Source organism: Pteronotus mesoamericanus, unplaced genomic scaffold (genome assembly GCF_021234165.1).
Source record: "Pteronotus mesoamericanus isolate MK-2021 breed Mesoamerican mustached bat unplaced genomic scaffold, CSHL_Meso_final contig_2, whole genome shotgun sequence".
Lineage (NCBI taxonomy): Eukaryota > Metazoa > Chordata > Mammalia > Chiroptera > Mormoopidae > Pteronotus > Pteronotus mesoamericanus.
This window is the reverse complement of record NW_026555084.1, coordinates 18,245,428-18,273,010: the sequence shown is the minus strand read 5'-3', so window position 1 is coordinate 18,273,010 and position 27,583 is coordinate 18,245,428. Positions and strand designations below refer to the sequence as shown.

General features: G+C 40.8%; 2 protein-coding genes across 2 annotated transcripts in view; both read right to left on the bottom strand.

Moving 5' to 3' along the window:
* PLAC8L1 (PLAC8 like 1) lies at positions 1 to 14,113 on the bottom strand. Its single transcript, XM_054567937.1, has 4 exons — positions 13,989 to 14,113; positions 11,419 to 11,555; positions 1,447 to 1,583; positions 1 to 141 (listed from the first exon to the last, which is right to left on the bottom strand). Exons 1-4 carry the CDS (start codon positions 14,111 to 14,113, stop codon positions 1 to 3), a joined length of 540 nt encoding a protein of 179 aa, XP_054423912.1.
* A 6,513-nt stretch (positions 14,114 to 20,626) lies between these two features.
* Positions 20,627 to 27,583, bottom strand: part of LARS1 (leucyl-tRNA synthetase 1) — a 51,340-nt gene continuing 44,383 nt past the window's right edge. Inside the window, exons 30-32 of the mRNA XM_054568236.1 lie at positions 27,094 to 27,189; positions 25,542 to 25,674; positions 20,627 to 21,023 (exon numbers count right to left, since the gene is read on the bottom strand). Of these exons, the coding sequence (XP_054424211.1) occupies positions 20,818 to 21,023; positions 25,542 to 25,674; positions 27,094 to 27,189 (435 nt within the window). The 3' untranslated portion in view covers positions 20,627 to 20,817. The remainder of the gene's footprint in view (positions 21,024 to 25,541; positions 25,675 to 27,093; positions 27,190 to 27,583) is intronic.

Below are 27,583 nucleotides of genomic sequence, written 5' to 3'. Positions count from 1 at the left end.
TCATATAAAGACGTCTTTCGTCGAAGGGGCCGTGGAGATTTCGTAGAGCTGGGAGGTCCTCGTCTTGAGCTCCCGGGCCAGCTGACAGATGGAAAAGGGCCAACAGCAGTGCACGGCCAGCCAGTCCTCGCAGAGCGTGCCCTGGGGGAGAGCCAGGGTCTGTCCCGGTGCAGTTGTGCGAGCTCATCCATGACCCAGGGACCTCCGCACCACTACCTGGTGGCCCAGCCCTTGCTCAGCTTTCAACCTACACTGACGTCCCCAGGCCAGCACGTGGGGACACACACAGCTCCGCTGGCTCTCCCAGGTCCCCAGTGGCCCAACAGCTAATCAGTCCTTGCAATTCAAAGACCTGCTCTCTGGGCTTTTGATCCCGCCTTCATGCTTGAAACCACTGCTTTCTCTGGCAACATCTTTTTTTTTTTTCCCTCTTCGGACTTAATATTTATAATTATTTTCTTTCTTCCTTTGAAATGGGTAATGAGACCACGAGGTCCAAAATTCCCACAATAAGAAGGGATCGGAAGTAAAAAAGTAAATTTCCCGAGTACAGGTGCCCTGTAGGCACTCAGTTACCTGTCCAGGGGCACATCGTGGTGGTATTTTGTTAACTACACTTCCAAATAAATTCTGTCCACACAAGTGTATATATGTAGGCTTTTATGTAAATAGTTGCATACTTCTATGCCGTGCCCTTTTTTTCACTTAAAAATATATCTTAGGGACAATTTACAGGAATATATAAAGAGATGCTTTTTTTCAACCGTCCACATCTTAATATGTGTGCTGTGTGTCTGAAGTATCTCATTGTAACTCAGTCTCAGCTGCACTGAAAATTTGAAGTTTCCCCAAGAAGCCCTCTGAGTGAATTCTGCGTATGTCACATAGGCTGCATTTTAAGTCAGACCATTCCAAATATGTCTTCCAAATTTGATGCAATTCTACATGTCATCTTCCTTTAATGCAATGACAGAAACAAAAATGGCCCATTGACCAATGATCTGCCTTATAATGAGTTCTCCTTGGAAATACCGTTTACAATGTGACATTTTGGGTAGTATATATACATCCTAGTAACGAATGAAATCAGAAATTTCTTCCCTTTCCTTTTCCAGAGTCTTCCACTAGGTGTTCTTTTTTAAATCCTCACCTGAGGATATGTTTTTATTGATTTGAGAGAGAGAGAGAGAGAGAGAGAGAGAGAGAGAAACCTTGATGTGAGAGAGAAACATTGATTGGTTACCTCCAGTATGTGCCCTGGACTGGGGATCAAACCCATAACCTTTTGGTCTATAAGACAATGCTCTACCCAACTGAGCCACCCAGCCAGGGCCCACTAAGTGTGTGTAAGCATCCTTACCCTGACTCATCTTTTTCTTCTTCTTCTTTCAAAAAGCACAGATTTGAAAGGCATCCAGGCTCACATATACATTCAAACACACTTACCCATATTTTATGTCTCTCTCTGGTGCCAACTCTCAGCGCAAAGGTGGACCCAGGTAGCAATGGCCAACAAAAGCACTCTCCATAATGCCTGGCGATGTCACACTCAAGACACATGGGACAAAACAGACCACAGAAACCTGTCAATATAACCACACAAAAGAAAGCCAAGGTTCTCAGATGTGATCAGCGAAACTTCCCATCTCAAAGAGCATTTACAATCTAATAACATCGATTTAATGCTGCCCTGTGTCCTTGGAATCAGGGACTGAGAATGAATAACCAATTCTCAAAACTCTGTGTATAAAAATTGCCAAGACTGAGCCATGTCAAATCTGTCTTATTTTGTTAAACACTGGCAATGCTGAACCTGATACAATTCTGTTAGCATTCACGATGGTCATTGTTTTTTCCTGTCAAGAGAAAGCATTAAATAATTTTTTTTCAATTTAATTGCAACCGTTGCTTCTATTATGTTTATCTCTCTAATTTCAATATATAATATGGGCATGGTATATGATACTTGTCAATAACAAGTATCTTGCTCTTTAAATGGGATTGCAAGCCCTTTACTGGTACGCTGATTCTGCCTGCTGTTCTTATCAGGACTTTATTCTATTTCGCAGGTAGGAGGTTACTCATATTTTTGCTAGTTCAACAGAGCCACTGACATCTGCCAGTTTTAGTCTGTAAACTACTGGAGGTTTGGTTCTTTGACCATCAACTGGAAACAGTTTGTCATAGATTCATTCTTTCATTCATCTTTAGCTACTGATACTGTTTCCTACACATTCTGCATGAACTATCTAACACAGAGGTTCTGTTTTAAGCATGTTTTGAGTCACAGACTGTTTTGAGAATATGTTGATAGCTATGAACTCACTTCTCAAGGGAAAATTAAAACACATGCACACACACATGCAGAATTGTGCTTCAGTTCCACGAGGATCAGGATCCATTAAACACAATCCACGAACCTCAGGTTAAAAACCCCCAAGGTACAGTTAGAAGTCATATCAGCTCGCATTGAGAAAGATGACAACCTTGATAAGTACAAATAATTAAGACTATAAAACAGAAAGACAAGCCCATCGTAACCTTTAAAATACTTCCAATAAATATGGTATTTATAGACAAGAAAATGCACAGGTCATAAATGTTCAATTCGATGAGTCTAACAATCATATTCAGCCACGTCACCCAACCTCCTACTTTGGGGAGTTCCTCTGTGCTTCTTCCCAGTTGATCCTCACCTTTCACCCCAACTCCGGAGGCAGCCACTACGCTGACTTCTAGTCCCATAGGTAAGCTTTACCTCTTCTTGGACTTGGCACAAATGGAATCATGTTAACTTTTGTAATTTTCGTTTGTTCAACATACTGTTTCTTAAGATTCATCTATGTTGTTATGTGAAGCTGCAGTTTATTCTTTTTATTGTTGAATAGTATTCTACAATATGAATATTCCACAAATTCTCCATTCTCCCATTGATTATTCCAATCTCTGCTATTATGAATAAGTACTGTGAACATGCATATACAAGTCTTTATGTGGGCATTTCACTTGGGTGGATTCCTAGAACTGGAATTTCTAGGGTCATGGGATAGATTTACATTTAACTTCACAAGAAATTAACCAACAGTTCCCCCAAGGATCTGTAGCATTTAACACTCCCACCAACAATGTCTGAGTTTGTGGTTCCACGTCCTCACCAATGTTTGCTATTGTCAGTCTTTCTTATTTTAACCATTCTAGGGAGTGTGACATGGTAGTGATCAAAGACTTCTAGTGCGCCAGACACAAAGGCCCACATGCCACGTCGCTAGCACACTAGAAGAATTTCCTGTCTCTGCCTGCCTGCAAAGTCCCATTTCCAAGTTCAATGGCCAAGGAGCAAAAAGCTAGGAATGCTGCTTTATCTCAGAACCTCCAAGGGATGTTCCAGGACTCTGGACTTCTTCAATGTCACATAGAGGGTGAGGCAGCTGGCATACAAAGAACATGAGGACTGGGGCAGGTGGCAGTGGGGGAGGGGGTAAAAGGAGCGGTCTATCTTTAAGGAACGTCGATTTCACCCATTCAGGACTTTTAAGATAATCACTAAATCACACACTGTAGGGATCACCAGGCTGAAGACAAACTCTGAAGTCGGCCTTGCTTTAGTCTGGAATGTTTCACTCCATTTTAAAAATCATTATTCTCAATGAAATCAGCAGGCCCTACCCAGCACTGACAACTGGTAGGAACAGCTCAGAGGACAGAAAATGGCCCAGTAAATTTACCACGAGTTCACAGTGGTCATACTGCATGCAACCTTGAATTAGGGACTTTGAAATCACAGCACATAAAAATCAATCAAATCTCATTTTATGCATGGGTTACAGAATAGTGTAACAACCCCTGCAAATAAAAAATTAATCAAACATTGCAGCTAAATGAATAAAAAATTGTGTTCACATAATTGTTTGAGCCACATCACTTATCACTTTGACTGCAAAGAGAAATGCCCACCATCCTCATTTAGTATATTATAAAGAAATTGTTGTTTTGTGCATTGGGACTCCTGTACTTTATTTCTATGACTTGTATGCCTTTTTTAAAAAACACATGCTGTTATTTTTATTTTTCATCCTTCTCAACATATAATCACATTATCAAATAATTCATTAAGAGGTGGTATTAGCCCTGGCTGGGTAGCTCAGTTGGTTGGAGCGTCAGCCCAATGCACCAAGGTTGCAGGTTTGATCGCTGGTCGGGGCACATACAAGAATCAGCCAATGAATGCATGAATAAATGGAACAACAAATCAATGTTTCTCTCTCTCCCTCTCTCTCTCTTTCTCACTCACCCTTCCTCTCTCTTTCTCAAAAATGAATAAATAAATTATTTTTAAAAAGAGGTAATACTAGATGCTAAAAGAAACACACCTTAATCCAATTACCTTGGGACAGAAATCAGATATGATAACAAACACTATGAAGCTAAACTTTTACAATAGCTAATGCTCATACAAATTTCACCCCGTGCCAAGCCCTGCTAAAAATTCTTTGCATTAACTCATTTAATGCTCACAACAATCCTATTAAATAGATACTCTTTTGACACCCATTTTACAGATGAGCTACCCGATGCCCAGAGGATTTAAATAATTTACCCAAGTTCATACATTTATTAGGAAGAGGCAGAGGCCAGATGTGAACTCGGGTAGCCTGGCCCCAAAGTCTTAACGACTACAGATAACCCATATGTCCATGCGTTCTCATGCTTTATGTGTTTATTTAGCATGTCACAATGGTTGTGGATGAGTGTGCTCCCAGACAATATCTTCACTACTGCTACTTTATATTTATTCCTGTGAGATGGTCCTAAATCATAGAACTTCTTTAGAAAAGATCTTTGCTACTCTGTACGGCATTGGTATACAGTGGTACATACACATTCCGCTCACACTGCAAGACAAATGCACACGAGCAGGATGATGGTATCCTTTGCCTTGAAGAGTCCCTAGAAGAAAACTTTGCAATATATATCACAGGCCAAGGGTAAGTATCAAGAATATACAAAGAACTCCTATATATCAATATATAAAGGATGAAACAAAAGAAGAAAATGGACATAGGACCCAAACAGGTAATTCACCAAAGAAGAAATACCAATGGCTAATAACAAACATGAAAAATTGCTCAATGTTGTTAGTAACCAGGAAAATGCAGGTTCAGACCATCAGAAATCATTTTTTAGCCATAAGAATGGCAAAAGCTTTTTAAGATCAAACACTGTGGGCAACGATGGTGAAATAGGTTCTCTGTGCACTGATGGAAACAGGAATTAGCACGGCAGCTCTGGGAGGTGACTTGGCTGGACCCAGTAAACTTTTCAGTCTTCCAGGGGCCAGCAATTCCACTCATCAATGCTTACACCTGCTCACAAAGAGGCAGGTACAAGAATATCCACTGCAGCATTAAAACTTAAAACAACTTAAATGTACATTAAGAGATGAAAGTGTAACTGAACCATGATGGTGTATATCATACCATAATTAAAAATGCAATGAAAGGTCAATTAAGTACCAACAGAGTTAAATCTTAAGACATATTTTGAGCTAAATAAAATTGTGTGATATTACAACGTAATACCATTTATGTTTTGCTTATAGAGCTAAGATGCTTAGTCTCAAAAGGGATTGGAGCCAGAAATTCAGCCTCTTCCACTGAAAGGCACGGTGGTGGTTCTATAAGCTCCCGCAGCCTAAATGTCCCCTGCCTGTTCTCCGAGATGGGCTCCACCCTCAGGCACGGGATGTGGTTCATTAGTCATCGTTTCAACTCATCAGGGAGCCGAAATAAAAAGAAGCAGCCTACACAAAACCAGAGTGTGGAGCCCAGAGATCAAACATAGGAAAGGTGGGTAGAAACTGCAGCAGGTGCATTTCAGATCAATTGTTACAAAAAAGCAGAACCATAGTAAGAGTTGTTCCAAACAAAAATGGGGCACACTCATGCATTGTGGGTGGGAGTGTACAGTCGTACAACTTCCAAATGCAAAGTCATTTCGCAACATCTAGCGAGATTTAAAACGGTGCATTTAAATATACAATTTACAACAATTAGCCAACAGATAAAGTCACGCACATGCAAAATGACATTGGTATGAGGATATTCACAGGCATTGGTTTGAATAGCAAAACATCTGGAAACCACATATGGGGATTTCTGAGTAAATTATAGTACATTCATACTGTACAATGGAATCTCTGCAGCAATTTAAAATATTAGCTCCAGAAGCGCTGATAGGGTCTGATCACCTAGATGTACATTTCTAAAACAAACGTGCAGAACAGTGTGTTTATAAGTCTACTGTTTGTATAAATTATGAACACACACATACAGCAAAAAAAGTCTGAAAGGATAAATATGAAAATACTAACAATCGTGATCTCTGACAGCTGAGATTACAGGGTCCTGCTTTTTTCTTGTATAGTCTTTTGTATTTTTCTTTTTTTTACAATGATTTTATGATACTTTTATAATAAAAAAATTAATCTACTTTCTTTTGAGTTTTGGTGTACCTTTACAAGCATATAGATTATACGTGGACTCAGGTAAGAGCAGCTGGCTCCGAGGAGAACTGGGTAGACAGAGGGCAATAATGGAGTGGCTCCTATACCAAAGGGGTCCTTCTGAATTTGGCATCATATGCGTGGCAACCTCTTCAAAATCCCCCTCCCCGGAAACCTTCAGAAAGCCAACGCTGTCAGGTCCTGCCACGTGCTGCAGAAGGGACTTAGGTAAGCAGCTTAGGTAACCAACTGACCCCCATGTTTCTTCGAACTCCGAGGCCTTTTGATTCTTTCAATGAAGTGTGAGAAAGAGAGAAGCAAGTGAGAATACAGGTTAAAATTCATGCATGGAATGGAGCACCTCCCAGGAGTCACCTCCAATGGGCCCAGCGCTCTGCTGGGCATCAGAGCTGTGCGCTAGAAGACAGTGGTCCCTGCTTTCAGAGAGTGGACCGTTAACCCAGGATACTGTTGGGGGACGTGAATCCCAGTCTGAGGCCTTTTCGAGCTTCCTTCCTCTTCCAGAAAACTGAAGAAAATCCTGACCCACTTCCTCTGCCCGCCCTGAGCATCTGATGGTGCCTGGTGCACACCAAGCTCCTTCCGGCCCGGCGCTGCGGTGCCCTCCCCTGCACAGGAAGGCTGCGTGGTTGGCTCAGTCCTGTCTTTCAGACAGCAGCTTAAGCCAATTCCTTGGAGAGGCAACCCGTTACCCCACACCTTTGTAACCTCCTCTCATAACACCCTGTTTATTTCCTTCATTGCACTTACCACCATTGCAATTATCTGGTTTACTGACTTATTTGCTTATTGTCTACCTCCTCTAAGAAAACGCCTCTGTCCCACTCACTGTTGTTTCTGTAATGCCCGTCACATGTCTGTACATAGGTAGGAACTCAGTAAACGTTGGATGCATTGCAAATCAATGCTGACTATACCTTCCACGTAAACCTTCTCTGGGGCAACATCACAAACATTCCTGAAGCCTTTTGCCCACAACACCATGTAGCAGCCATGTATTTCAGCTCAGCTTCACCTTCACATCTGAGCTTTCAGCATCCACATCTTCAAAGGGAACAGAAGCCCGTCTGCTAATCACAGTGCAGTGCGAATTCAGGTAAAAAAGCACAGAGGTGGGGAGAGGGAGGCAGTTCAAAACTATAATTACGAGAAAATGAAGAAGCAGAATGTCTAAAAGAAATGGAAATCATCACTGTTCATAACGTGCCTTTTGCTTAATGGATGACAAATGGTAGCAATAATTCTCAGCATTTAATGGAGAACCAACTGTCCCAAGCTGGGAACCGGACATGGAACAAAGTCATGGCAAGAAGCTCTCCTTTTGTTCCTGAGTTTGTCACAACTGTTTTCACAGCAATTTGCTGAAAATAGAATTTTGTGGGTGAAGTAGCCCTTTTGAACAAGGATGGAAAGAAGCCCAGGATTCATGGCACGTATGCTCCAGCGGCGTCCGAGGAAGTATGGCACAGAAAACAAGTGGATAAAGGGAGATCGCCTTTCAATTTTCTTCTGAGACAATTAGCTTGAAAAACAATAAGCAGTCACAAAATAGAAGCCTATCCGGGGAACGACAATTAGGACACAGAACATTCAAGATCATTGTGCTGTATATGCATGGCCTGTCCTCCAGGGATCGTGCCCAGTTGTAAAGAATATTGTCTGTGTTTCTTCACATGTCCTTCCTCCCTGCCTTGCCCCTAGAATCGGCTATCAAACGGACAGGCAGGGAATGCTGAGAAGACCAGTGTGGGTGCTCTCCTCAACACTGGCGAGGGTGGGGAACAGAGCTAAGCAGTGACACATTTAAGGCAGAGGGGGTGGTGACGAGCGGTCCTGTCCTGGACCAACTTCCTGGGTACTCCTGGGATCGAGTAGAACTCACTCTGCAGCTGCCATTCCAACTTCCCTGACCCTACTCTTTGCTCTCAACATGCTGGAGGGTGGTAAAACTGTATAGTAATAATAATATTAATACCAAAGATTCACTAAGTGCATTATTGTATATATACAGTGGAACCTCAGTTTTCAAACTTAATTTGTTCCGGAAAGCTGTTTGAGGACCAATTTGTTCAAAAACCAAATCTCCTTTGACTGATCATGCAGGTATCAGCATGAAAGTGTTGTTGGGTCAAGAACTGAAGTTTTGTTTGACAGCTGAGACTTTTTTTTCCCACCAACAACTTGGTCGAGAACTGAATTTTTCAAGACGGGAGATATTCGAGAACCAAGACTTGACTATATTGAGATTTTGCTGGTAACAGCATCTCAACAGAAAAATTTAAGAAATTACCCCTTAATATTGTGGGCAATATTGATAGAACTCTCATGCAAAATGTCCAGGCCTGGCCAAGCAGTAGCATGTGACCTAAGCTAGGCAAATTGGGCTCCATCTGCTGAAACATCAGTTCTCAGAGAGAAAAGCAGAAGGATAAACATGTTTGGAGTTGACCAGACTCTTAGCTACCACCTGATAATGCTCATCTTGTCCCTTCTGAGCTTAGTTTTCAGTTGAGTTTTTGATTCTGTGAGTTATCCCATAGCCTTCTAACGAAATCCAATGTTTGCTTTGAGTGTTATTTTCCTAAGGCCACCAGAGCAAAATACCAGTAACTGGGCATCGCAAAACAAGAGAAATTATTCTGTCACTGGAGAATTCTGGAGGCTAAAAGTCTTGAATCAACACGTTGGCAGGGTTGGGTCCTCTGGAAGCCCTGAGGGAAGAGTCTGTTCTATGCCTTGCTCCAAGATTTTGGTGGTTTCTGGTAATCGTTAGCATTCCTTGGCTTATAGATGTATTATTCCGGTCTCTGCTTCTACCTTCACATGACCTTCTTTCCTGCCTGTTTGTGTCCAAATTTCCCTCTTCTTATAAGAACACCAGCCACGGGCTTAGGGCCCAGCCCAATCTGCTATAACCTCTTTTTAACTTGATTAGATCGCAAAAACTCTTGTTTCAACCTCTGATCACATTCAGAGGTTCCAGGGGGACATGAATTTTGAGGGGACACTATTCAACCCAGTACAACATGCAACCAAAAAAACTCTGATCCAGTTATGTTCCAAACCACTGAGAAGAGTGGATTCTATACATTGTCTTCTTTAATCCTGACAACCACCCTTGAGGTGGGCACCTTCATTATCCTCATTTTAGAGAATTTGTTTGAGATCAAATGACCAGGAAAAGGCAGTTAAGATTAAAAGCAAAGTCTATATCTGATGCAAGCATGTTCTCCTAATCACTACATTATACCCCAAGCTTTGCCCTACTTGGAAATTGGTGGCTCTCCAAACCCCAACCACAAGCTATGAAAGGAAAGTGGTTCACTTCCCCATCCGGGGCTGGGTCTTCTCATCTCTTCATGGCTGTTCTGCCTTCTCTGTGCCTCGAAACTACATGATAACCAAAGTCAGAAAATCTGGATGAGACCCAGGAAGGCTCCTGCAAGAATCAGGGAACTGCCTTATTGCCTGGTCAGACATCCACACGGGTAGCAGTGGTAGGAAGAAACCTGCTGAGCTCTAGGCCAGGTGGGCAGAGAGGGGAAAAGGAGGTAGGTGGAGTCTGGGGCTGGGCAGCCTCTTGTCCGGAGGCCCAGGCAGCGAAGGCATAGCCCAGATGATCCGAGCACCAAAGGATGTCAGAGCTTTTCTCTCCGCAAGACTCTTGGTTGGTTAAGGACTTGGATCATGTAAACAGTCCAGAGCTCTCTCCCTGATCCATCCTGTAGACTTTGGGACAAATTCAGATCCTCCCAGAGCCTGTAAGGAGTGGGGAGAGCCATATTCTTCAAAAATATTGCATCCAGGGTCTGTTGGATTTTGAACTGAAGGGACTGATCCTCATCCTTCAAAGGGAACCCCCCAATCATGCACATACACACACACGCACACACGCGCACACACACACTCTGAGAAAAGTTCAGTGATCAAATTGCTCCCTAGGGCAAGAGCATCAGGTCCTGGAAGAAGATACTGACAGGTGGCACCAGAGATGGATCAGAATGTCCCAAGGTAAAAATAGAATCAATGAGCTTTGAACCTCAATCCCAGGGGAAAACCATGATGTTAGAGGATGGTGTTGCTGGTGTTTCTGAACCACTGTCTGCAAAAATTTCAATCAAGGGGGATTCTTTTATAAGGTTTCTTATAGTTGTAAGAACACCACATATTCCTCATAGAAATACTAGAGAGAGAGAAGTAAAAATTTTAAAAAATTACGCATTAGCCTGCCATCTGGAGACACCAGCTGAAAACATTTGTATTTGTATCCTTCCAGATATTTTTCTAAGTATTTCCCCTCAAAATGGTATCTAAGGTGCATAGCTCTGCAATCTGCTTCTTTAACTTAAAAATGTATCCAAAACATCTTTCCATCCCATTAAATGTTATTCGACAACATGAGTTTTCATGGCTGTATAATAATTCATTGGATGATGCCGTCACTGAACATTTAGGTGGTCCAGATTGTTGCTATAATAACCAATGCTGCAAAATTTCATGCCGCTGCTAAATCTTTCCATATGATTTATTTCCTTAAACTGAACGCCTGAAAATGTAATTACTGGGTCAAAAGCTATGTAACACTTGAGGTTCTTTTTATATGTATTACTAAACCATCCACCAGCAAGTCTGTAGCATTTAGTGCATCTTTATCAAAAGTGTACTTTGCCATTTAAAAAATCTTTAAGTCACCACCTACTCTATAAAAGCATCCACATCTCTGAAAGGCGGGATTTTTTTCCTGCCAAGAAGTGCATTTGAGTCAGTAGAGGATTAGTTCAGTTATTCTGAAACGATTTAATTTCCGTCCTTTTGCCTGAGGTTGCTTTTCTACCCACTGATTCCTTGGGAAGGAAAGTAGTAAGGAAGAACTTAAATGAAGAGGAAAAACATACAAATTCTCCTGTCTCTGCAGACACTGAAGAGGCCGGTGCTCCAGTCCCCGCCAGTCTGGACAATCGCTGTGGTTGTGGTCCTGCTTCTGGCGCCCCGGGTGGGCTGCTTTACCACGGCCTGGGCCGGCACAGGGCCCCTGGGGAGTCAAGGACCGTGACCAATTAGGAAACCAAGAAGATGGATCAGAGGACAACCATTAAGCCAAGGCAGCGTCATAAAGAGGAGGCAGGGACCCAATGATGCCAAGCCCAAGCAGACCTCACTACCTCCCTCCCTCCCTCCCCGTTCACCATACCTCCTCTGTACGCCCCAATCTCTACTAACGACGTTATTATTCCAAATCCTGTCCTTCCAACTCCATGTCCAGTCTATATCCTCAGTGTTTCTCGGGCTTTGTAATAGTCAGTTCACAAATGTGAAAGCAAGAGGCCTCAGTTCAAATCCCAGCATGCCACTTCACGGAGCCAGGAGGCAGGTCGGAAGGGAGGAGGCTGCTTGCAACGCCCACAGTCTGAAGTGCTGGAGGGACACAGGCCGAGGAGGCATCGCAGGGCAAAGAGCGGGAGATGCCGCGCCAGAGGGCTTGGGGCTGGGAGCTGCCCGTCTAGAAGTGGCAAGTGCGGCCATGAAACAGACCCAGCCCCTTTGTTATCCGGGGGGCACTAGAGGCCACCCTCAGGGCCTGAGGAGGTTTTCGGGAGCCTACCCAAGTGAGACTGGGAAACACGTATTGCCTCCAAAATAGAGAAACTGCACAAATATTTTATTACCTTTGGAAACAACTTATAATTCTCTCATAAAAAGAAAAAAAAAATCCCAGGTATGAATGACTGCTGGCAAGCAGGCACCAATCACAAATGACTCAGTCAGATCATTTCAAAAGCAAAATTATATAAATCCTTTCACTTACTGTACAGCAAAAAAAAATATATGGATACAATTTATAGTATGAGTATATTTTAGTATATTTGTTGTAATGTGGGTGAGGATCTATTGCTATGGACTGAATTGTGCCCCCCAAATTCCTATGTTGAAGATGACCCCCAATGTGACTGTATTTGTAAATAAGGCTTTTCTGGAGCGGGGCGGGGGGGTAAATGAGAAATGGGCTGGATAGGACAAGCACCCAGTGAGAGGGCTGCAAGCCAGGAAGAGCCCCCGACCTTGCTGGCACCCTGATCCTGCACTTCCAGACTCCAGCGCTGTGAGAAAATAAATTTCCATTCTTTAAGCCAATTTCCACTCTATGGTATTTTGCTATGGCAGCCTGAGCCGACTAAGAAACCTATGAGGATTCCAAACTGGCCCTGAAAAACCTTTCTATACCTCTTATTTCTTCCTTTTCCGCGTAAGCCCCCTGAGGTCGCGGCACACGCTGCTTCCCCCCGCAGCCCCCAGGGTCCAGCACGCTGCCGTGAACCCAGCAGGTGCATGTATTTGTTGAAATGGATCAAACTGAACTCGTGTGTCTCTTCCGTTACATTTGAGTCCCCCTCAAATTTAGCCATCAACTATGTGCCTGTCGCTATGTTTCATTCTCTGGAAAAGGCAGGAGTCTCAGGTACGAATGGATGAAATAAAGGCAGAGAAACCTAAAATCGTCCTGCATTCCTACACAGGGTCCGAGGATTTACCTCTCCCTGCGACAATGCCCCGCAAGTTGGCACTTACGTCATTATATTAAAAGCTTCCAATTATCTCTGACTTTTAGCCGAGGAATTTCTTAGTGCTGAGTCTGTGGATTCAATTTTCCCCTGAAATAAACCATTTACAGTTTGCAGCCCTAGAAGAGAATTTTCTGCTTCTATCTCACTCAGCATCACGTATGTAACCCCTTTTATTGCGGTGAGGCAGCCCATCCCCTATCTAATCCAAATCAAATAACTAGAGGATCACGATTCCTTAGTGAAAAGACAAGTTGTTTCCTGGGGGCGGGGGGGGGGGGGGTTACCTAGTTTTGAACTCAAGAAGTACATTATTGAGTGTCCTTCCTTTATACCTTGATTCTTCGATGATTTTTATGCTACGTTTGAATTAATAAGCATTGGCTAAAACATTTCAGTTCAAGATTATAGCTCATGTATCATAAAGAAAATAAAATAACAAGCACAGCTACCCTGCACTGAGCACTTTCCATGTACAAGGGACTCGTGGTTCCTTTAAGAACTGAGCAATTACTCAGAGATCAAACTGAAGTAGTTATTGTAGCTTCCTGCACAGCTTTTAGCTCTATTATCCCAGAGAATGTTACACTGCCATTTGATTTCAAAAGGGTAGAAATTACTGGCAGCCATCAGCAATAGTCTCTCTTGAGCAGGGCTCAACGCTTTAAGAATGAAGAGACATCCTTTCACCCAGGCCAGCCCTTCTCTTGTCACGAGCCAAGCAGGGCCAGAAGGAACTAATCAGTTGCCCCTTTTGAAGTTCACATGGGGAAATGATAGCAAATACTTTCTTCCCAAACCCAGCTATCTTTGCCTTGACTCTTTATGAGAAATTGGTTTGAAATTCCAACCAAAGAGCAAAAGCTGGGAGGGGCGGGGGTGGGGGCGCTCACCCTACTCCCTACCTCAAGTTAGAAATAAATCGCTGTTCTTCTTCGGGTGCTATGAGTGAAAGCGACAGAGGTGAGTGTATACTGAGTAAGGCAACATCCTCAGGCAACTTCGAGAAGTCACTTCCAAACCAATTCATAGCGCTAGGGGTTTTCTTGTCATTTGGGCCATCCTTTTCCCTTTGACAACAAGCTGATTGGTTCTACACGGAGGTTCAACGCAAAGTGAAACAGCCCTTCGAAAGAATGTTGCCTTGCTATTCTAGAACCTGAGGTCATAGCAGCGCAACTCACAGGCATCTTACTTCTTTAATGACAGGTGCACACCTGTCCATCTTACTAATCTGAAGGGAGATACTGCTGAAGATATAGTCTAAGTTTTGTTGTTTTTTTTAAATTTGCCTTTGTGGAAAATCCCTTTGCTTTGAAAGGGAGCTTGAGGGAAAGCATTTATAGGCAAAGTGTCACTTGACCTTGCCTCAGAGGGCTCAGAAGGCTACATATTTCTGCCACGTGGCACAGCTGAGAGGCAGCAGGGGCTTCTCACTCCAGGACTGCTGGCCCGGGTCAGCAGGGTGAGTCCCACAGCCGCCTGAAAGCGGGGATGGAAAGGTCTTCAGCCCAGATAGTGTGTGGAAACCATCTCATGGAAGGCGGTCTCCTCAAGTTTGAACTGTGCTAGGTTGTCCTAAACTTCTGTAAGCCTTGTAAGAACTTCTAGAAACCCCCACTCTGGGACTTCACTGATCATGCCAGGGAAGTGGGGTCCTGCCCCAAGCGAATCGCGTGGGCAGGAGCAGGGATGGGCGGTGGGCGCCTCGCCGCAGCTGTGAATCTTCAGGGTCTCAGAGGCCTGGGGAATGTGCCTCATGTGCCTCTAGGGCACACCTTATGGGGGTGTGAACCCCCAAAACACTTGGAAAGTGTCCTTAGAGGCCCAAAAACTCAGACAAAATGGCACATTGCAGGGAGGGGTCTGCAATCGTAATTCAACATTATCATAAAGAGACAGCAGGCGAAAACTGCCAACTGAACTATACAGTCTTGTCATCAGGCTCATAGAGAATTACTGCTTAGGGTTCTGAACTACTTGAGCAGGGTTGTTCACAAAAAAAAACTACACAATTCCTCGCAAATCAAGCCTCTTCAGACATTGTTTCATCCCTGCCTTCACTCACTGGGCCCTGGGCAGCTCTCGTTGTCAACCATAGCTACGCCCGCTCTGTGAAGGACGGCCCTGTTTCCTCAGCTTTCCACTCTGTTCCAAGTGCTTCGCAGTGTTCAAAACATAACAAGCACTCCACAGTGTGTCAAATAAATGTGGTATACAGGAAAATTCAAGTTTATAAGAATGACAAAAATTAAGAGGTAATTACTTGCTTGGCAAAAAAGACTTACAATAAGATTCTTTTGAAGAGTGAACAATCATTGTACATGTAAGCCGATTCCCCTATTTTAACATTTCATTTGTCCCCAACTTTTCTAATCAAACATCTATTGTATGGAGTGACTAATCCACATGCCACACAGCTCCTTCACCTAAAAATAAAATGAAAAAAAGAAGAAAAAAATGTTCTTTTTTATAGAAGAATGACAAGTATTTATGAGAAATGATAGCATTAGAAAAGGACCATTTTGCGCAGCCCCCAGCATAACTTCTTCAGGAGAGGGTCTTCAAGGGGGTACTAAAACTATAAGGTAAAACATTGAGAACAGAACATTCCCAAGGTGCCAGATTTCTAGTTGCAAAAGAAATAATGTATCTTTTCTCTGGAGAGTTCCAGAAATACTAAAAAATGTATCTTTACCATAGACAGTTCTGGAAGTGTTGTTTTAAAATATTTTTTACAACGAAATCTCTGAAGTGATTTAAAAATATATATCTTTATAATGGAAAGTGTTGGAAATGATCAAAACGTATCTCTGTAAAGTGGAGAATTTGGAAAATTATCAGTTTTAGTATCACTACAAGCGGGACAGACTGATACTACACAACTCTTGATACAATGCAATAGAAAAGTGCTTAAAACTAAATTTCATTGTCTCTAGACTACACTGTCCCATAGAAATATGCCAGCCTGATATGTAATTTTAAATTTTCTGGTTTTAAAAAAAGTAAACAGAAATGGATGAAATTTATTTTAATATACTTAACCCGAATTATACAAAATATTTCAACATGTAATCAATATAAAAGAAAATTATTATTCAGATATTTTGTATTCTCTTTGTCATACTAAGTCTCTAAAATTGGAAGTACCTACACTTTCACAGAACACTTCCGTTCAGCCTAGCCACGTTTCAAATGCTCAGTAGACACATGGTAAGTGGCTAAACCACCGACAGCACAGCTCTGACCTAACTCCAGTAGAAGGAAAGCAAGGAATAGAGCAAACTGCTACCTACTCCTCCCCAGTAAAAGGACAGTAAGTATTCCTTTGTCACATTCCTCAAGCCCTTAGGAGAAAGGATTATGTCCTATCCTGTTTTGTGTGTGCGTTTGTTTTTTGTGTATGTGGGTTTTCCTCCCACCTTATAACCAATTAAGCTCCAAGTACAGGGGCGGGCAACTAGAAAACTTGATTGATGCCACGAGTCTTTGTTGGCATCTAAGTATTTTCTAATACAGATGTGAAGTTATGTTCAAAGATAATAAGAGAACAGTTTAACAAAGTATCAGCTAACAACGACACCTACCGGAGCCAGGCACATAGATTTCCACTGAGTAGTGGTTAGATCCTGGACACTAGTACCACAAACTGCAGAAGGCACGAAGGCACGGATCATCTTGTTCCCACTTCAAAAATTTGCAGTGATTCTCCAGACAATTAAATCAACTTTGAATTTCATCCTTTAATCAACTTCTGAATTTCATCCTAAAATCCAAGAATTTTTATAATAAGGTCCAGTTCACTTACCTGTTTCTACTTTTTCTCTCATTTCTCCAAGACATACATTCAGTTCCTGGCATCATCTCCCAAACTCTCCATGCGTTTTGTTTTCACCTCCTAGCCCTTACCCACAGCTAGTTCTAAAAGCCAGGAGTGTGGCCCAGCTCCGTCAGCTGCTACCCCAATCCTACTCATCCCTCATGTCCCACCTCGTCTGTGGAGTCTCATCTGACTTGGGCCCATAGAAACTTCTCCCTCCTCGGACCTAGCAGCCCTGACAACGCCGGCCTTGGTCAAACACACCTGTGTTCGTCTGCCTTCCCTGTGAAGTGCGCTGCCGTGGGCTGAAAGGACGGATGGAGGCCAGGGCCCTCATGCAGCTCGGCCACGGGGGAAGAGGATTGGGGCAGGTTACTTTCCATCCCTAGGCCCGTTTTTGAATGTGACCTCTTCACTATTCCATCAGCACACCAGCTACATGCCCTTGCTTCACAGCCTTTATATCTGCTGAACCTTACAAGCCTACTTCTAGAAATTTACCCTTAAGATATACCTCCACAAGTATAAAACCACATATATTCACAAGTTACTCCCCATATAATTCTACACAGATCCTATTAAAAAAAAAATCAAAACTGAGAAGCAACGTAAATGCTCATCCATAGGAGACTGGTTGAGTAAATTATGAAACACCCTTATAATTATATTACACAAGGGGGAGGAAGAGGATGGACAGAAGGGAAAGGAAGGAGAAAGAAACATCTCTAGGAACTAAACTGGGAAAATATCCAGGCTATGTGGTAAGCTTAAAAAAGCAAGGTGTAAATATACATAACATGCCACATGCTACTATTGCATGAGAAAGGAGAAATTACATATAAATACTTGCTTTATTTTCAGAAAAAGAAACATGAGAAAGATAATTCAGAAACTAATGAAAATGGCTAGCCATACGGGGTGGGAATGTTGTGCAAGAGAGTAAACATTCCCTGAATGAATAGTTTGACTTTTAAAACCATGTATTTCATTTATTCAAAAAAATTAAAAGGAAAAAAGCCAACTGAAAAGTTGAATAAGAGAAATATAGGACTAAAACCTCAAATAGTTCATTCAAGTAATATTTGAAAAAAATGTGCTGACTTTGTTATAAAGATACAAAGACTGGAAAAAATTATATATGTGTGTATGTAGGTTTGTTGTTAATAGTTGTATTGACTTGTATCTCTTGAAATTATTAAGAGAACAAATGAGTAAATATATTGAGGTTCTTGGGAACCAGAGTTCTCACTGTGTGAGAAGATAAAAATATTTAAGGGGAGAAGACAAGAAATAATTGTGATAGTAGATAAATATTATGATTTAAAATATATATATATATATGAGCTCTGCCCAGAAAAAGTCCAGCCATTGTTAATATAACGAGAAGGATTTGTGTGACACTGATGTAGCCTGGTAGCCAAGAAAAGTTGACTAGAATGAACAAAAACTACCTGAACTAGAAGGAAAATAAGTAAATCTATGGTCATGAGAGATTTTAATTTTAGTGCACCTCCTAAAAAACGAGTAAACTGGTAAACAAAACAGTACAATACAGATTTGAACACTTCAATCTATAACAATGACCTAATGCACATATACGGAACTCTGCAATTGCAGAACACACACTCTTTTCAAACTCACATGGAACCTGCATAAACACTGGATCATGCACTGGCCATAGCTTGTCTTTAGGGGAGGAGGCATAGGGCAGGCTTCTGAGGTGCTGACATTGTACTACTTACTATTCCTTGACTGGCTGGTGATTATATAGATTTCTGCTTTGTTGATAAATTCTGTTTTGCTGTTGTTCATGGTTTGTGTGTATTTTACATGTTTCATGCGTATACTATATATTTATTCTTGTTCACTTTTTGTGTATGTGCATTTTATTTCACAACTTAAAAATCTGCACTAAAATCCTTTAGGAAGGAATGAATCTCCTAGCGATACAATAAGCCTAATGCAGCCTGTTTTTCCTTCAGCATTTCAACTAATTGCTGTTCTTTCAGTTGAGCACCAGATGAAGTAATGGATTATGCTTAGAGGCTTCCTTGTACAAAACCTATGTGCCTTTAAACACAAAAAGCTTATTCAGCCCAGCAAGATGCTCATTCTAAGAAAGACAGTGGGAAATTGAGACTGAGGGAACTGAGCAGCCATGAATCCCAACTCACATTTAATCCAAGGCAGCAGAGGTTCATAGGCTCATTTAATAAAACAGGCACAATCACTCACAATATTAAAATTATGCTCCTTTCTCCTTTTTATCCCAGGCACACAGTTTAATTGGCCTCAGTTAAACATAATTAGGCTTGTGCTTGGGCACCAGGAAAGAGTACTCTGATGTGGGGAATAACTAAGGTTATACAGATTGAAGGAGCAGCAAAAGAATCTAAAGGAGGGCAAACACAAAACAGTTGTACCAAAGGAACCAATACAAATGACATGATTATAGCCTGTAGTAATATTAAACCAATACACCCTGGTTGGTTCGTTATTTTTATTATTATTATTATTATTATTATTATTCACTAACATTTACTGAGGGCTCATCCTCAGTAACATTACAGAAAGCTTTCCACTTGCCAGGCACTATATTATATACATGATTTTTCTAGATGGTTTCACCTCAACATCTCCCAAGAAGCCTAGAAAAGTAGGTTCATTATTAGTTCTATTTTATAGGTGGAGAAAATGGACTGAGTGAAGAGCCAAGATTACCCAAGTAGCCGATGGGAGAAATGGGATCTAAGCAGCTGGTCTGACCTCAGCCCCTGTAACCTAACCTACTACTACACAGCACCTGCCCCAAGCAGTTCAAGGATTATTTGCACTTGATCGCTAAGGGCTGTTTCAGCTCCAACATTCTATGATTTGCTTTAATGAATCTATGACAAAGCATTAGAACGAGGCCCAGAAATCTCCAATTGTACCAGGCAAAATAAAGCAGCTCAATAAAATCTCCTTATGCGATCTGAAAGTTAGAATTCAGGCTCCTTAAGGCTCTCAGACTTGGTCCTTCCCCATACGGAATCCTTCAAGCAATGGCAATGTTATTCTCCTCTGCCACTCAACACCTAGTATCGTTTCCTCATTATGAAGACAGATGGCACAGGCAGTATAAACAGACATTCCAGCAAGAATAAAAAAATACATTTGCAATATCTGTAATACAGTCCGTATGGTCTTTAAACACAACTGGACTCAAGGCCAATTTGATAAATGCAGTCTTCTGGGTGGAAAAAAAAAATCCCTTTTAAAAGTGCCTAAATTTTAGTGTAGATGAAATAAACTGCTTATAAACTATTAATATTAGCCTTGGAAAACATATTGGTGGTTCATTGAATATATCAAAGCTAAAAAATTCTTATAAATATAAGACTGTTTTTGTTCTTTATACAAAATACTTAGTGATCAGCCAAGTCAAAATATTCTCATTTGTTCTTTTAAATAGTCATGAGACTTCTTTTGTTTAAAAGCCAAAACTAGCTGTCTGACTTCCTTTTTTCTCTTTAAAGAATAAAGCTAACTCCATAACGGATATAAAAAGCTGTTAGACACTCCTTAGCCTTCCTGAGTAGTATAAAGCACACCTCACAGAAGAAACATACTGACACTTGCGTTAATGTGAAAGACTAGAAGCTTCCGGGAATAAGCAATAATGTTTTTAAATTAAAAAAAAAAAAAAAAGGGAAATATGACATAAACTCTTTCTCTTGGAGACACTGAGAAGGAAAAAAAAATTTATTATGTCCAGGAATCTGAGATGACTTGGTATAATTATGATTACATGCAGAATTTAATGGTTAGAAATGAAATCTATTCAGGTTCAGCCTAAGGTTCTCATAGCCAATCTGTAGGCACAAAGTAGTAGTATACCCAGAAACCGGGATCAATCTCCAATCTGCATGAGTCTAATGAACCAGATAGGTCACCGTGTCACCAATATCTTCCCGTAGCCCATTTTCAGTAAGGTAAACTTTCTTGCTCATGAGGTCTATGTGGAAGACAGCATGCTCAGAAATGGGGGTCTTCCCAGTCTGCTCTTTTCCCAGGACAGGAATTCGCCGAGGCCCCAACAGTGGGTCATCAAATCTCATCAGTTTCACTCTGGAAAGATCTACAGCAGAAAGAGATGATTGATATGAGCATTTAATTAGTTACTGTCTCAAACCCATGCCCTGACTCTGATAATTCATGGCTTAAACACGACTGTTACATCTAAAACACATTTTCATCAGATTATTAAATAGGACCCAATCTCAGAAAGCAAAGCTAAGTCTAACAAATCTTCATCTTCCTTCAGCTTTTAGCCAGATCAAAGATTGTCAGAGACTGTGTAAAGCACATGCCTTGGAATTTTATAAACCAAGGGGAAGGGCTGGGTCTAACTTTGAGCAGTATCCTGTACGATCTCTCAAATCACTTTTTATATGCTTCCATTAACCATTTTTCAGGATATCAGAAAACCTAAAACATTTCTCTTCCTTGTTTTGCTTCCTGGAATACATTAAAATTGTAAGAGTTGGTGGGGTTTTTCTTTTGGAAGGCGCCTTTGGAAAAAAAGAATTACTATTCTAATACATAGCATGACCAGTTCCTTGTTTTGCTCAAAGGATGAAAGTGTTTGTATTAACAAGCTGATGAGAGACAAGGAGAGAAGGGGAAGGGTGGGGGGAAAGGGCACAGATTTTAGAAGTTTTAGCTTTTGGACGAGCTCCAACCCTCCCCTGCTTGAGATTTTCCTGATCTGCTCTTGTGCAAGCTGATAAGATGGCTCCTGGCAAAGAAAGCACTTGTCCCTTGATCAAATTTACGATCCAACAAGCCTGCCAACAATTGAGCCTGAAAAAGTTTATTTATTTCGGCAATTCTGAGACTTTCGAACATCAAATGGTTTTATTTTATATAGGGGAAAAACATGATGAATGACTACAAACGGTGATTCTAAGTGTAGCCTGGCTAGTTATGTTTAACCTGAGCCACAGAAACAGAAGATATTATCCGAATTATTTCCCACCCTTTTCTAAAGTAGATTGCTGGGTGGTCCGTGAGCGCCACTCCCAATTATGTTGCTTTGAGAGTATGAAGTTTAGCAAGAGAGGGATAAGAGATAAAAGGAGACACAAAAGCAGCTGGCGGCTATGCCAGGAGTACAAGTTATCTAGGCATTTTCTTCTCCTTGGGAAACAAAGGCGGGAGGGCTACAAGTTTAGAGGTGGGATCTTGGGGCTTACAGAGCAATTACCTGCGACTACCTGAAGGCAAACCCTGCCTGAGAGTCTCTAAAGAGTCCGTCTCTGCAGAGGCCATAACATCTACTCCCAGATACAGCACAAGCCCTGAAAGTTAAAACAGGAAAGGAGCAGATACAAGCCTGCCTGACAGCTCTGGTCTCATTTGGGGGGAACATACGATTCGTTTTAACAGCTACTGCAATTCAACATGCTCATCAGTGATACCAAATTATTTTGCTATGGGAGCAGAGACAAGCTCTGCCAGCGGATTTTATGCATAAGGCCTTTTACTGCAGATCTGCGTCTGTGTGTGTCTCCCTCTAAAACAGACCTCCCTCATCATTCCAAGTAATTCTGAATCAAACTATTTCAAAGAAGCCTTAACACTCAATCAGGCTTCTAAGTGACAAAACACATTTGCTTTGATGTTTCACCATGTAGTTCATTACTGCCAATAAATCTTGGAGCTTTTTTAGTGCTCTATCTTTTCTTATCCCAGACCTCACTGAAAATGCTGAAATCTGAGTCTGCAACTACACACGATTTAAGGCACTTAGAGAAGAGATGAGAGTAACTGAAAGTCACTAGGGACTGATAATGTGAAATGGAGCCTTTCACAAACTCCCAGTGATTAGTTCATATGTGGCAGGGGTTGTGAGTGATTTCAAGTCATTATCATCAAATAGTTGCTCGGTGGTCTTTGTGGAGCGAAATGACAGTTTAGCCCAGTTCCTCCTGGACCTGGATCATAATCACCCTCAATACTATTGGCACTAATTGGACAACTTGCTGGTTACTGCAGCCGACAGGCAGGGAGATGTGTTACTGAATTTCACTCCTTTCCCATCTCATGTACTCAGCCCCCTTAGATATCAAAGCATCCTGCAGGCTTCTGGAAAAGTCTCATGTTTAGAGCTCTTCTGTAGATACTTGGAAGAATATTAATTCCAAACTCCCCTAACATTCTATCTATTTTCTAAAATTCATAGCAGCTACTAATGCCAAACTTAAAGGACTTTATGATAATAATATTCAGAACTAGTATGACAAAGGATATAAGAATTATGCCAGAGGCCTGGTGAAGAACCTCATCAGTGCTGTGTCTGAGTATATTTAACAGAGGCAGGTTGAGTATTACGTAATGTAATTTTCAATACCGGAATATATCCTCTCATCTGCTACCGCCTCAAGATAATCCTACTCAGTAGGTCCATGCCACTATCAATTTCTTTAAAAGCTACCAAACTGTTCTTCATGGCGAAGAGTTCTTCCTATCATAAAATTTTCTCATGGCTGCATATCTGCAATATCAAACAGCCAAATAAAGCCACTAAATGGCTTCCTACATATTCGTATTTTAAAACTGCCTGTCTTCTGTGGCCTGTAGGTTCTAAGGACGGCGCTCTCATTCCCTGGTTTACTGAGGGAGTAGGATCGATGCCTGTAACAGCACGGACGGACCTTGAAGACATTTTGCTAAGTGAAATAAGCCAGACACAAAAGGACAAATATTGCATGGTTCTACATAAAGGCAGAAAGTAGAACAGTGGTTACCAGGGCTAGAGGGAGGCAGAATTATGAAGAGTTAATATTTAATGGGTACAGGGTCTCAGCTGAAGATGCTAGAAAAGCTCCAGGGGTGGACAGTGTGGTGGGTGCACCCCAATGAGAATGTATTTAATGGCACTGAACTATACACGTGGAAATGACTAAAATGGTCAATTTCGTTGTGTATATTTTACCACAGTTTTAAAATATGTCTAAAAACAGTAAAATCTCCAGCCCTAATATATTGCTGATACAGAGTGAAACAAATGTTAGTGTCTTCCCTCCTGCTGGACACCTTTTCCCCTCACCCTCACAGGTAAAATTTTTATGCCCCATCAAAACACAGGATCCGGCTCAAATAATGCCCCATTTTTATTACAAAATCATAAGCATGTAATTCTGTAACATGGTATCACACTCAAGCACACAATAGGACATTTTAGGTAACATGTTCAAATTAAAACTATAAATCATTACACCCATGTTATTACCCTACCACCCACTTACAAGCAGGCCTTGCTTCTGCCGGACCCTGTATTTTCTCCATAAATTCATCCCCAATGACCACAGTTGGAAATAATCTTGCATTTGGCTATAAATCTTATCTACATCTCTCTTATTGCACTCATTAGTTTCTCCTTAGATCGGATTTATGTATGTCGGTAACTTAGTCCCCTATTCCTTCACTAGATGCAGTGTCCTAAGCAACAGTACTCTGTGGACTCCCCACAACCCCTAGTGCATACACAGGAGTCTCCACATGCGCATTTATCACCACGTGCACTACACATGCTCGTCAATCAAGAAGTGTCCACGGAAGGTGAATGAATGACTTCAAGAGGACAAAAAATAACATGGTACAATAAGTTCCAAAGGGCTATTTTAAGTCTTCTATGTTAATGGCATACTGTTACTCTAAATAGTTCCCTAAATTAGGTCACCGTAGAGACTTATAAATCTTTTCAGAAGTTTATACTAATAGAATGTGGCCCAATCAACTCTTGATTGCCATCAGGAAGAGAAGAGAGATAATGCAAAATAAGGAATCTGAACGTTAATTTGTCTTCATAATTGGGAAGAAAAATAATGCGGAGACACGCTGACTCTCTTCGCATTATGCTCAGCCTAAGACCTGGCTGAGTGATGAAAAAAAAACCCTATAAACTACTATATTAAATCTAATCATAGATTTTGACTTAATCCCGATAAGAAATTAAGATTTACATATTTTACTTGGAGGCACATTGTTCAGAAGAAAGAACGAGCTTTGGAGTCAGATAGACCTCGAGCTGAGTTTGAAATTCAGCTCGAGGATTTACCAGCTGAATGAACTTTGCGAGTTATTTAGCCTTTCTGATCCACACTTCATCATCTGTCAGAGGGACCAATAACACCCTCTGTGTTACAGTGTCACAAAATGATTAGATGGCGAATACATGGCACACCCCTATAAGGTTGACTGTTTCTCTTCCTTCCCCAGGAATAAACCAAATCGGGCAAGTTAGTTTAGAATATTAAGAGTATGTGTTCCTTAATTCTGAAAACCTCTGAGACAGAAAGAGAAATTACTTGTTACAATTTTAAAGCTAGATGGAGTCTTAGAAAATTACCTCATCCAGTGTCCTCACTTTACTAAAAGGGAAATCAGTTTAGAGCTTAAGTGACATGGCCAAGTCACCAAGCTACCTAGTCACAGTGTCCCAAGGAGAATATAAGTTCCTAATTCTGGGTCCAATACTCTTCCTGCAACATTACACAACTGTCCCTACGCAAGTCAGTTACTTTTCTTTCTCTGCTTTGAATTCACCAAATCCACAAGCTACTGCTGCCACATGTGCGGGGAAACCGTTTACCTTTGATCCCTCGGTCCATTTTCATTAAACGCCTGATTATAGAATCGCGGGTATCTCCTTGCCTGATTTCAACTTTGGTTGAGAAGTGACCATTGGATGGCTGGGGATTCACTATGAAAACTGACACCCCGGGCTAGGAAAATAAAAGAGAAAATAATTGTTATAGGAAACCGAACTTGAATACTTATGAACAAAGAGGAATCTCTGCTACATTTTGAATGCCTAATGAAAGACAGGTTTAATTGTGCTATTCTAAAATCATGACAAAGGGATACTCAAACATGAAAGAAAAAAATGTACAAAGCTCATGCGTACAACCAAATGCCTAGATAAAATCAGAACTACAAATATCAATACTAATGATGGATAATAATAATTATATTTTCTCTTCTACAACTACCATCAATTATTAAATCTCTACTACATAGCAGGCACTGTACTAAGCATTATTATTCCTATATCCTGAAAGGCAGTTCTTTAAGACCCCTTTTCACAGATTCGAAACTGAGAACTAGGGAAATTAACAAAGTAGGCCAAGGTCATAAAATCAAAAAGGGAGAGCAAGGATTAAGCCAGTTCTATCTCATAATACTTCCCACATTCTCTAGGCTATATAGTGAAAGATCCTGCTCAATTTTTTAAATGGAAAAAAGTCAACTGAGTCTTCTGAAAGACTTGTAGCTTAATGAAATGCTTGAAAGTGGCATGAAATAAACATTTGTACACAGAATACTATTTCAAGTACCTATATCCATGGTCCAAATGACTGCACTTTTAAAAGCTACCTTATCTTAATGTAATGAGTGTATTCATTATGTGACGATAAATTCAGGAAGTCTCCATAATCATGATTACCTTGTTCTTCAAACTGTTTGCTAGGTTTTCAATTAAATGTGGTAAAAGTAAAAGGATATATCTAAGTCTGCTCTTTATCAAGAAAAGGACATTTTATGGATTCTCACAATTGCAGTCCACCAGACTTTGCCAAATGCTGCCATTCTGAGTGGATTCTTAGAGAAAAAGTAAGAAGAATCTTCCAAAACTCCAAATGCTATTTATCTTCACCAATAATGGCCAAACAATAAGGGGTAAAAAATCATTTCCAGCACAACTTAAGATAATACATCTAATCTCATTTATGTCAGAAACCAAAATATCTTGAAAAACATTCTCTATCCAAGACTCATATGAAGAACGAAGGTGCCTTTTCACTTTAAAAAAAAATCTCTCACATTTCAATTTCTACTGTACTGTTTAAAATAAAAACCAGGTTTTGAAAATCATATTTTTATTTTTTTAAACCCACAAATAACATCTGACCCATCCATTATAGTAAAGTAAGGAGAAGCAAATATTGCGCCAACCAGGAAATTTGGAGACCTCAAATCTACCCCAATTTCTAACAAACTATGTGGCCTGGGCCAAACCGATCACTTAACTTCTCTGGCCCTCACTTCCATCTATCTTTAAAATGGTGGGTTTAGATGTAATGATCTCTAAGGTCTCTTCTATCTCTAAAAAGCAATGATTCAGTAGGATTCCTTCAACCTACCTCTGTTCTAAAAACATTAAGTGGTTTCCCAGGACAGCATTCTTCCCTGATTTTATCTTCTGCCTCAGAGGCAAACTTGACTTCTATGTGTTCTAGCTAAATAGAGAGGAAAAAATGGAAGTCATTAGTATCACTTAATATGACTGGAATTAATCATCACCTCATTTTAACAAAGAGCAAAACTAGGTTTGCCACTGAACATGAAATGGTCTGTACAATTTTATTATTTTCCATATAAACACTGAATGAAATCTATAATCAATTATTTAACACTAATCTTAGATGTCTCATAACATTGTTATTTATGTAGTCATGGTTAACATTTTCTATTATGAAATCTGTGATCTACCTGCTATATAAAAGAATATGAAAAATCAGCACAAAAGGCTGAACTTTATAAATAAATCTCAGGTATTTAGCATTTGAGAATAAAAGGCTTCCACTTAGATAAACTCAAAAATGTAACATATTGTATATGCCTAATATAAGA

What these genes read in the sequence shown, in the direction of transcription:
- PLAC8L1 (XM_054567937.1), bottom strand. Translation starts at nt 14,113, where the DNA reads ATGAATTGGTTTGGAAGTGACTTCTCGAAGTTGCCTGAGGATGTTGCC. An exon ending in CTGCAGAGACAGGAGAATTT is followed by an intron (nt 1,584 to 11,418) that starts GTATGTTTTTCC and finishes TTATATTGACAG; the next exon opens with GTTTCTGTGGTCTGTTTTGT. An exon ending in GAGAGAGACATAAAATATGG is followed by an intron (nt 142 to 1,446) that starts GTAAGTGTGTTT and finishes GCTCTCCCCCAG; the next exon opens with GGCACGCTCTGCGAGGACTG.